This window comes from Sitophilus oryzae, unplaced genomic scaffold, assembly GCF_002938485.1.
Source record: "Sitophilus oryzae breed Bouriz unplaced genomic scaffold, Soryzae_2.0 scaffold_815_pilon_pilon, whole genome shotgun sequence".
NCBI classification, from domain to species: domain Eukaryota; kingdom Metazoa; phylum Arthropoda; class Insecta; order Coleoptera; family Curculionidae; genus Sitophilus; species Sitophilus oryzae.
The window spans coordinates 7764071-7776277 of NW_022147434.1; the positions used below are offsets into that span (position 1 = coordinate 7764071).

A 12207-nucleotide genomic window follows, 5' to 3' on the forward strand; every position below is an offset into this window, starting at 1 on the left:
TACATTAATTTGTCCCCAAAGTTACACTGAGCTGTTTTTAATTCTCAAATACCAATCATCAACAGTATCGTTCTCTTGTTTTAAAGAATCAAACACTATTCGTCTTCTGTATACTGATATTCCTGGTTTGAAACGCATACCTAGCAACTCCATCAGCATTTCAAAATTGTTCTCCTATGTTTTTTTTCTGAACTGTGTGCAAAGATCTCTTAATACTTTATACACATCTTCAATTAGTAAGGTTAATAAAACAGCATCTTTTCTGTTTCCTTCGAGTAAATTGGCTGTAAAAAATTGTTCTAGCCTTTCTTCAAATACTTCGAAGTCATCGCCCTGTTTAAAAATAGCGAGAGAAGAAACATTGCCTGTATTAACAACAGTAATTTGCTGCGGAACTTGTGGTGAAACACCCAGCTTCCTCTCGTCGCGGCATGATAAATTTTTTTGAAGTACACTTTTTCCGAAAATATTTGGTTCTAACTACTGAAAAGTGTGTGCTTTTTTACCTCGTCGCCAAATTGTGGTGTACAGCGGTAGTAATAGAAGGATGATTAATATTGAAATATGTTTATTTGAAAACAACCTAAGAAAAAGCACATTACAAAAGATGACAAATGACAAATGTCATAAGTTCCGTCAGTTGAATGTTACAGTTTTCGATAAATTTGAACTACAATTTTGCATATGTTGGATCATGTAAATCATATAATATGTTACATAGATAATACTAAAAAAAATATCCAGTGAATATATTCTAGCTCTTGCTACCAAGAGTTGATTTATAATTTGATAATAGGAATGTATGTGTCTTTATTTAAATATTTCATTAAATATGAATAATCTGTAGCCATTATACACAAACGCCCTTTCATCAGTTGGTATAAACGGAGAAATAAGTATTTATTCTGTGTCCACTAGGCTTCACTGCTCTAGGCTTAAATAAAAGGACTGTACGAATTTTTCTACAGCTAAATCAAAATCATACCAAATTGAACCGGTACTAGTTAATGGAAAAGTATCCAAGGATGTTTTTTCATTATTAGAAATAGTGGCATTACAACCTAGAACAGTTCACCTTCTTCTATAGGTACTTCTTTAGGTACAGTTCTGCTCATAGAAAAGTAGGACGTGTAATATGTATTTTAAGTAATTATAACACCCCATATTAATTACAAGTTTGTTACCTTGATATTATGAATGTCACTCAGCCGTTTGTCATTATATTAGGGTCGCTGCAACATAAAAATTGTGTCTTCGTAATTTTCATAATGTAGTTACATTAATTACTTATTTATTTATTTTTTCAAAAGATAAAATGATATTTTAAAACTAATTTTATTAAAGCCACTAAAATGTTATGCAATCATATACAACGTTGGTCTATAAGAAGAGCCGCAACTCATTCTGGAAGAAACGTTGGATTGATCATAACACTACAAAGAAGAACAGGAACACTACAACAAGGAACAGGATAATACCTCAAACTGTAATAAAAAATAGACTTATCCTAATATTTAATGGGTTCCCCATTGCTTTCCGAAACAAGCTGGAGTCGTCTTGACATTGAAAAACTTAAATCTCGAAAATATTGTTGATTTTCCGACAATTCATCTATGAATTGCTTCATCTAGTTCCTCGGGATTTCTCGGTCTCCAGTTTCGTTTGTATATAATTTTAGTTATACAACCCCAAACATTTTCCATCGGATTTAGGTCGGGGCCGTTGGAAGGCCAAGGCAATGTTTCAATGATGTTGTTTCTTAACCAGGGATTAACGGCAATAGCAGTATGGACCGGACAGTTATCTTGTTGAAAAACAAAATTGTTGTCTTCATAGAGAGTCCTAACAGAAGGGAGCATAACATTTTCCAAAATTTCTATGTATCTTTCGTTGTTGAAACGTCCCTCGATCCTCCAACAAACAACTAAGCCCCTGGCACCAAACCAACCCCAGATATTTACTGCAAAATGTCCTGCTTTTTTGATGTTATAGGTGTATTCAGGGTTAAATCTTGAATTGGGGGACGGTATACCAATATTCTTCTCTTATCGGATGTTGATTGAAACACTTTTTCGTCCCAAAAAATAACCCGCTCCCAAAAATCCTCATGATTTAAAGATGATTTACTGAAAAAATTATCCTGGCTTGTTTTTGCTCATCAGTTAATAGAGGTTTTTTCACTGCAACACTACATTTCAAATTTGATTTTTTTATCATTCTCTGGGCGGTTTGACGAGACCCTGGAAACCCTCTTGCGCTAGAAACCTCTGCACATGTTGAAAATGGATTGTGCTCTAGTTCGTTGAGTAGAGCCCCATCTTGTTCGTTCGAACTTACTTTTCTTGGTCTTGTTCCTTGTTTCCTCTTTGTAGTGTTATGATCAATCCAACATTTCTTCCAGCGATTTATCGTATTTTTATTAACCCCAAAATGGATTGCGGCTCTTCTTATAGACCAACGATCTTCAATAACTCGAGTTATAATTTGTGCCTTTGTAAACTCTGATAAATGTCTTGGCATTTTTTTTTATTTTTATAAAATAAATACTTGCCAAAGTCAAAGAGTCTAAGTCATTTAACAAATTTAGGTTATGAAAGATAATTAGACATTTTAAAAAAAGCTGGTGTTTAATTTGTTTAAAAGGTACAATACATTTTTTACATGTCCTACTTTTCTATGAGCAGAACTCTACATACATAAAGTTTTTATCGATCCCTGCCTTCTAAAGTCGGCTACTCACACTACTTACCGAGTGACTTGACTTGAATAAAACTTGGCAAGTAATTGTCCGAGTTCAAGTAAATTATATACATTACGTGCACCTCGCAAAGTTGCAATTTTTTCGGGAAGTAAAAGTCGTGTTTGCGAGTCGCAAACAAGATGGACGAAAGTGGTGATGTGACACCTTTAGCTACTTTTATAACATTAAGTTGTGGTCATCTTTTACTCAAAAATCGAAAAAAGAAACGCAAACACAGAAGATGGTGGGTAACATCTTTAAATAACAGTAGAGATAGGTATGCATAGAATGTATTTACGAGTACTTATAGGAAGGAAATGAATTACTTAATTACAATAAACTTTAAAATAAATCGGGCTACAGCTAAGCAGTTTAATGTTGAGTTTAAACTGATACTTGCTATGGTCCCATTATTTTAAAATTAATATCGGAGGTGGCTCTAATTTGTTTATGCTTTTTTTCAGGTACCGCGGTACAGATTTTTTTTGTCGCATGTTATTCGAGGATTTTGAATTCCTGCTTAATAAAATTGGACCACAGATTGCAAAAAAGATACCCAATTAAGAGCAACAATACCTGCAAAAGAGCATTTAGCCATAACTTCAGTTTTTTTGGCATCCAGCGATAGCTTCAAAAGTTTACATTACTTGTTTAAAATCTCCCCTCAAGTTATATCGAAAATTATACCTGAAGTATGTACAGCTTTATTGAAAGAACTTGAATACTTTATAAAAGTAAAGTAATATTTATTAAGAACTCCCTCCCCTCAAGTTATATCGAAAATTATACCTGAAGTATGTACAGCTTTATTGAAACAACTTGAATACTTTATAAAAGTAAAGTAATATTTATTAAGAACATATTATGACAAAAAAAAATGTAATTCTGTATCATAAAAATTAAAAACATATTTCTAATTCCTAAATATTAAAAACTAATTATTCGAAGCCTTCATAATAGTCTTTTACACTGTATCCATCATAAGTTTCAACTGATGAGGGTTCCGATGGTTCCGAATACTGTATACCTATAGAGGTAGAAGGAGAAGGTGTTGCGACATGTAAAATCTGCAGGGTGTTTCTGTTTAGTTGTGCAGAAGGAAAAGTTGTTGTGGCATATAAAGTCTGTGAGGAGTTGGAGTTTACTTGCGTAGAAGGATATCCACTTTTCTTGAATCTCATTTTTGCTTCGTATATTACATTGTCGATTTTGTGCATTACATAATCTCTTTCATTCGATTCCATTTGTTCAAGCCTTTTTCCAATTAATTCTCCATATATTGCACTTTCACTTCGTTCTCTAGTTGTTAATTATGGTATGGACTTTTCTTTCAAAATCTTGTACGTGTTTGTTTTCCATCCTGTCATAAGTAATATCATCTCGTTCTCGGGCCTGAATCTTTCTTTTTTTAGCGACAGGGGTTTTTGGTGTATTTTCTTCTGAAATAAAAAGAAATCACAAATAGACATTTAATTTTTAAATATAAACTAAAATTAATAAGTTACCTGTTGTAACCATTACATCGGTTTTATCGTGATCGGCCATTTCTAGATATTCCGTTTCTGGAACTACAATGTCTAACGTTTTCACTTTTTAGCCGACCATAGCAATAGGTATGGTAGGTTATTAAGATCGGCAAAAAAAAGGTTTTTTTAATTTCACTCAAAATGAGTTATTTGGGTCATAAATGACCTAAATAAAAATATTTTCATGGTGTCTGTCTGTCTCTCTGTCTGTCCGTCTGTCTGTCTGTCCGTCTGTAACACGATAGCTCAAAAACCGCTGAACCGATTTTCACCAAATTTGCACCAAAAATACTGTGGCATCCGAGAATCTGGCCATTAGTTTTTGGTGGGGATGGGGGGTTGGTATGGGGTATGGGAGGGGGTTAAAAATTTAAAAAATTGACAGTCCTTTACAAAGATGCAACCGGGGGGGCATTGAAAATGATGAATAAAAACGTAAAAATATGATTAGTGTTAATATGAGTGTATTACATACATATGTTTAAATAACGAACTTAACAAAAAACAACAGATTTAAAGATTCACTGAAAAAGTAGTAATGTTAAAATTAAATAAAACATTATCAATAATAATTATGCGATCGCACCTATCCGTAAAACAAACTAGCAAAAAAACCTCGAAAAAGACAAAATAATATACAAAACATCAGGTTAACATGATGACATATCATGATCAATGACAGATAAAGAATTCTTATGGAAAGTTACACTTTACGATATAATTTTTTAACTGTTAAAGGCAAACCCCATTTAAACACAAAACTGTTTAATACCTACTACTGTATCTAAAAGACTTTTTTTTAAATTACTAAATTCTTAGCCACGCTTCTGTTTTTCTTGGCTGTTGTGCGTCACGTCACAGATTAACAGGCCCACGTTTGCACCAAAGGCGATGCTGCAGACTACTAGGTAGACCGGTCGTAGAAATTTATGTTATACAACTTGTAGTCAATCTACACAAATATTATCAAAAACTTTTTTTCTTTTAAAATGTGTTCAGATTTTATAAAAAGTATAAGTCAAAATCGCAAAACTTAAATTTGATATGAGTTTCTTAGTTTTTAACTAATATAGTGGCGAATTACAAAAATTCCTTTTCAATGAAAATTAATGAGTTAAATAAAATAATTTAATAAATTACTAGCTTTTTCTCGCAACTACGTTCGCGTTACACCTCGAATCGTTTATGCATTGATTTAAATGATTTTTTACTTCTTTATAGAGAGCTAGTGAACATATAGATGTTTTTTATTTTTCATCTTTTTTTTATTTATTAAGAGCACTAATACTCTCTTTATAGGTTATTTTTTATTCTTTGAAGGATAATTGAGGAAGATATATTTCCTTATGATGTCACTAAATAAACCCTTGTATAAAATTTTATACTGTCTGGTTTATAATGTTATAGTATTGCATTTTCGTACAGCAAACTTTCATTCCCTATTTTACTCCCTAAGGGTATAAATTTCATAAATTCGCTTTACCTTTGTGCCAATTTTTATGTGTATAATCCAGACGTCACCAAGTTTTATATAAATTTTTACTAACTTTACCCATTTGGTTGATGAATTTCAAAAATTTCTTCTAATTCTTTTTGTAGGATTTCATTCTTCTAGACGAAATAGTAAGGAATTTTCATACAACAAACTGTTCCGAGATAATTTTACTCTCTAAGAGGATGAATTTCCTAAAATCGCTTTGTGTAGCTAATTCACTAATGTCGTTTAAACGAACCTTTGTGCTAATATTTATGTATCTAAAGCTGGCGGCATCAACTCACTCTAAAATATCTAAAAACGTAATATATAATCTAACTGACACACCACTGACAATGACAACTAATTTATTTCTGGAGGTATTGTGTGTAGGTGTTTTCAGGTATGTTTTAGTATTTAGTCGTTTTACACAAAGAAATAGCCATTAAGCACTATAAAAATACTTCATAACAAATCTACACATATATACCTTTCATTTAAAAAAAGAATCATCAAGATTGGTAAAGCGCTTTCGGCGGGATGGATGCAACAAAAAAACCCTTTGAGCTTTTATATATGTATGGACTAATTATTTTTCCAACATATTTTACTTTGCAAATTTTTATAAATATTCAGACTCGCCAATATCGTACTCCACCGTGTCCAGCCTGTTTAGCCAAACGTAGGCCGATTCCTCTTCGGCGGCGTCGTGACCCTGGCCGAAGGAAGAGTCTTGAAGACGCTCATCCGCGCATAGGAATAAGTTGACTGCGTAGCGTATTGCGTATTAATCGATTCTGAAACTTTCTATCTCGTGTATAACATGTTACGCAAGTTTATTATTTTAATCTCGATTTTAATAGATAAATGTGTGAAATGCCACCTGAATATCTTCCGCCATGACATGTTTTTACTTTTTTGTTATGGTAAAGTGATTTGTATAAACTTTATTCAATAACGTATATTTTCCTCCATTTGTGATTTTTTAATTTTAAGCGAAAATTAAGTATAACATTTTAGGAAAAAGAAACACTGTAATATTTAAAAGAATAAGAAGAAATTAGTCTTATTTTGAAAGGAAAATATAGAAAAAACTCTTTCTATAGAAAAAGTCTTTATACTAACCAGAATCCGGTGACATATACGCGGTCTCACCGGAAACATTACTTATTACTTCGCATAACTTGAAGAATATCTACTTTTAATAATGAACACTTCAGAAATACACCAGTAAAAACATTTATTATTTGAGATTAAAACTCGAATTAAATTATAAATATTAGTTACCTATGTTGTTATAGCTTTTATAGGCCTGTTTAACGACTTAATAAGTTACCTAGCGAAAAAATCTGTGCGCGTACCTACCACTATTGTTACAGGTTAATTCGTTAAAGAAATATGTTACACAAGTTAAAAACGCTAAAATTTTAATGGTATTACTTGTGCATTATTGGCCTTATAATGTAATTTGTTGGAATTATATCTTCTTTAAATATAATTAGACTTTTTAACGACTTTTAAGTTACCTAGGAAAAAATCTGTGCACGTACCTACCAGTATTGTTACAGGTTAATTCGTGAAACAAATGTGTTACATATTATTCGTGGTATTAGTGGTATTATATTGGAATCAGCTTGGCATTAGTGGGGCATTATATGAGAAATTTTGGTATTTAATTTGTATTTTTGGCATTACTTTGGCATTAGTATACAGACATTTGTCAGCGGTTTACTCCTTGTAGATAATCAAAAAGTTTTTTGATAAAATTTGCTTTTTATGTCAGATCATTTCTATGAAAAATTACATTAGATTTTTATTAAAGACGCTGGGTAATTAAAACATTGACTAATAAAGCTTGTCCACTTTAAATAAGGGGTCACGAAATATCCTCCTTGGAGTGTTTGGGTTAAGGGGTGTATAATAAATTAATCGTTGTTTTATAATAAAAACCATAAAACATTTATTTGTGAGTAAAATAATGCAATGGTTGGATATCTCTCCTTTATAATTAGGTGACTAAAAATACACTAAAATAATTAGAAAAAAAATCTTGTACTTATTTAGTAATTACGTCAATATTAATTAATTGACTTTCTAGTCTATTTTATTTTATGTACAAATATATTATTAAATTTTAAGCATTAAGTAATAAAACACTTTGTGCCCTCTTATATCGTAAGAGGTTACGAAATATACTCCTGGTTACACCCCTTACAGAAAACAGTGTAAGGGGTGTAAATAAATTGTATAATCACTGTTTTTTATAATAAAAACTATAAAACATTTCTTATTTGTGAGATTAAAAAAACAAAACAATGCATTGGTTAAAATAAGTACATTCAATACATATGTATGTGTTATAACATAATATAGCCATTACTATTATACTATTATTATTAAAATAATATGTGTGTAACATATTTCTTTAACGAATTAACCTGTAACAGACATTTATATGCCCAGTATATTTTTGTTTAACAAACCAATCAGGAAAAATCCAAAACCTACGGTTATAGGAGGTATAAGATGATTAAACTTATATAATGACAACTACTTATCGGATAACAAATTAATTACTACTGTCAGCTAGTGCAGCTACTGTCTAGGTAGAATATACCTAGAGTACCTACACCTACCTATGATGTAGGTAGATTAAAGCTTATTTTGACGTTACCTTTCACTTCGGTGTCACAAGCTGAATTTTTCAGGGATGGAAGTACAGTACATGATATGGGGACTAGTGTCCGACCGAAACTGATTTTCCGGCCGAAACCGAAACCGAAACCGAATGTTCGGCCGTGGCTTCAGTTTCGGCCGAAACCGAAACCGAAACCGAAACTCACGTGGTCAAGTATATAATTTATTAAATTACTGAAATTTGGTACATTTTACCTTAATTAGGGCATGAAATGGAAACACAATATATTATTAAGATTGTTGTAATCATTTATTGAATATAAAATAAAAACATATTAATAACATTTTTAATAATTTTTCAAATTAAGTTCTCTGTCAAATCAGTCATCTAACTAAATCAAATCAATAATTGTTACTGTTTCATTAAATACTAAGTATTGGTATTTTGAGATCTTTCCCTTTAATACTTTGGATTGTATTTGTACTTAGTAGAATAATCAATCTCTTTTAGGTACCTCTTATATAAAAATAATAATTACTATCTCGCCTAGTTCCAGTCTCAACATAGATAATCAAAAATCACATATTTAGAATTAAAAAAGATACCCAGATCACAATTAGTAGGACAGTTGTACTTACATTTCGAACTAAGTAACTCACTATTAAACTGAAGTTTAAACATTTAAATAGAAAACAGTTATAAAATCAAATAAAAAAAACTTCTATATAATATATAGACCAAAAAAAAAAAAGTAACCCTAAATATATAATATATATATCTTATATATTATTAATATTCATAATTGAAAAGTCTTATATTGTACGCCAAGAAAAGCAGTTTGTCTACATTTTCGCCACGCAAATTATTGCGACGATCCGAGTATATTTGGCCAGCAGCACTGAACAGTTGCTCACTCGGGACACTGGTAGGTGGAGCTGAAAGATATTTTAAAACAGCGCTTCTCAATGTTGGATATGGAGTGCTGTTCCAATAACTGTATATGTCTGCATTGCGTTGTAATAATGGCTCCGACAAGTAAGACTGAATCTTTTCTTTCAGAAAGTGTTTAGTGTCTTCTCCAGATTCTGTGGTCTCTGTTTGACTAGTCGTATTATCGTGCACATCCCAAAGACTCTCTTTTTCTTGCTGTATGTGGTGAGCTTGCGAGACGCATGTAGTTGAAGCAAAAGAAACATTGGCGTTATCATTATCAGTGCTGCGGGATGATTGCATGCTGACTTCAGACTCAGTCAAGAAAGATATTAGCTCTGTTACAGCAATGTCTACTTCATTGGAATTGAGGTATTTAGACTTGAACCTTGGGTCCAATAATGTAGCCACCATCAACGAAGGGAGTTTTTTCAATGATGAAAATCTGGTGTTCATGGACTCGTATAGTGAATTTTTCATGTTGGTTATCATTTCATTGTCATTTTCACAGCGAACTTGCAATTTCCGGTTTAATAACGATATCAAAGGTATGACAATTGAAATGCATGCATTATCAAATGATAACTCAAGGGTGGCTTCATAAAAAAATGTCAATATGGATGTGAGGTTCTTTACAATAGCCCATTCAGTGGATTGAAGAGAATCAATCTTACCATGTTCAACACAGTATAAGTTTACTGCATTTTTTTGGTCCATAAGTCTTTGCAGCATCAAATACGTGCTGTTCCACCTCACATCAATGTCTTGCACCAAGGCATGCTCTGGCAATCCGCATTGTTTTTGACATTCCGTCAATTTCCTGGTCGCTGGCTCACTGTGATGGAAATGGCCGACGATTTTTCTACATTTCTTTAGGAGGTCTTTTATTTCGTCTTCTGAAAATAGCGCTTGTTTTATGACAAGCTGGAGCGTATGTGCGACACATCCTATAGATTCATATTGATCACGCATCGCGCGAACCATATTAGCGGCATTGTCACGTAGGACTAGAAAAATCTTGCCTTGCAAACCCCATTCGTTTACCATATTTGTAAAATTTTGTTCGATATACTGACTGGTATGGTCTTGTTCTAGCACACATGCACCTAAAATCACTTTAAGACGTTTATCATTTATGATGAAATGAGCTGTGAAGCTGAGAAGTGAACATGTTTTACATGCGTTGGTCCAAATGTCTGTAGTAGCACTCACCCACTTACTCTGTGCCATTAAATCCTGTACTTTTGATCTAATTCTTTCGTATGTTTTGGGCATTAGTGACGTTCTAAAATATTTTTCAGATTTCAACCGATATTTGCGAACTCCTTGAGGATCAGATAAATTAAGTCGGCGGAATGCTTCACCTTCCACCAAAGTATAAGGCAGCATGTCCACGATTATCAAATCCATTATAGTTTTATCAATCCTTTTTGTAATTTCATGATCATCAGGCCACAGTACCACTTTAGGTTTAGAAGTCAAATTTGGGATGGTTGTCTGAACAAGAGTCGACTGATCTGAGCTTGATTGTTTCAATGATACGCTCAAGTCTGTACGCTTCAATTTTGCTTCACTTTTGAAATCGTTTAATTCTGATGAACGTTTTTGTACTTGCCTGTACTCCTGGTCATGAAATTTTGATAAATGCAGCTTCAGTCCGTGTAATGTTTGTTTTTTTGGTTCGTGGCTTCCTAACGAATAGGACTTGCTACATATCTTGCAAACAGCTTTTGATGTATCACTGATACTTTTGTCAAAGTACTGCCAAATCGGATTTTTTTCTCTTTGTGACATTTTACTCTGAGAATAAAAATAACAATCGGTCAATAGATCATCGGAATGAAAAACAAATCTTGAAATAAGTTTACCTTATACAACGTAATTTAATTTAACATGAAATTATACACTTCACATTTTTCATTTACAATCTCTTTTTTTTACATGTGACTTGATTTGTTAATAACAACAAAACAAAGTTAAGTTACTGACTCAATATTTAATTAACTATAATAATCATTCAAGTACAGAAACAAAACAACAACTTACATGTAATCAGTTCCATCTAAAACATAACCTCTAAAGAATATTTGCGACGGGCGCACACGCACTGACTAACACAGCTGACTAAGTTTTGTTGCTAGTTGCTACAGAACTATCCGAACGGCGCACGATAATTCCCGAAAAGGGCCGACAGCGTCCGTCAAAGCGTTGCCGCGGAAAACAAAGTTAGGCGATCGTGAAGTGCTTGAACTTGTTAAGTTTCGGTTTCGGCAAAAGTTTCGGCCGATTTTGGCCGAAACCGAAACTGTGGCCGAAACTTGATTTTTGGCCGAAACTCGGCCGAAACCGAAACCGAAACCGAACTTTCGGTCGGACACTAATGGGGACCCTTATTCCGAAAGTAGTACAAAATTAGACCGGGTAAAAGGGCACTATCATCAAAAATCTATATATTAATACCACCATATAGAGAAAACAAATACTTATTTTTGATCCAGTACACAATAAAGTCGTCCTAGGGAGTAATTTTTTATAATTATTTACAAAAAAATATTTCCATTAGCGCTTATGACCAAAAAAAACTTTAAACATGAATAATCATTTCAATCATGCGAAAATTTGGTTTAAAAATAGATTTTTTTTAATATAACTCTCATTTAACGAAAAACAAAGGCCTAAATGAAAAAAAGAAACAATTTAAAAGTTTTGCTTATGTCTTGACAAGGTATCAAAGCAAACCCCATATTTTTTGCTTTTAAACTAATAAAGATATATCAATAAACAATTAGCGATGTAATGGTTTTTGCGCGCGCTGGCCGACTGTCGCCGCTGCGCCGAGATTTCCTATACCCTTGTATATATGACGTCATGGTGTGGCAAATGTAGCATTCTAATTCGA

At 32.7% G+C, this 12207-nt stretch overlaps 1 protein-coding gene across 1 annotated transcript; it reads right to left on the reverse strand.

Annotated features, from left to right (window-relative positions):
• Positions 1-8663: 8663 nt before the first annotated feature.
• Positions 8664-11682, reverse strand: LOC115889523 (zinc finger BED domain-containing protein 4-like). The gene is made up of 2 exons (XM_030909546.1): positions 11355-11682; positions 8664-11108 (listed from the first exon to the last, which is right to left on the reverse strand). Exon 2 carries the CDS (start codon positions 11100-11102, stop codon positions 9168-9170), a length of 1935 nt encoding a protein of 644 aa, XP_030765406.1. The 5' UTR covers positions 11103-11108; positions 11355-11682; the 3' UTR covers positions 8664-9167.
• Between the last annotated feature and the right edge of the window lie 525 nt (positions 11683-12207).

What these genes read in the sequence shown, in the direction of transcription:
- LOC115889523 (XM_030909546.1), bottom strand. Translation starts at nt 11,102, where the DNA reads ATGTCACAAAGAGAAAAAAATCCGATTTGGCAGTACTTTGACAAAAGT.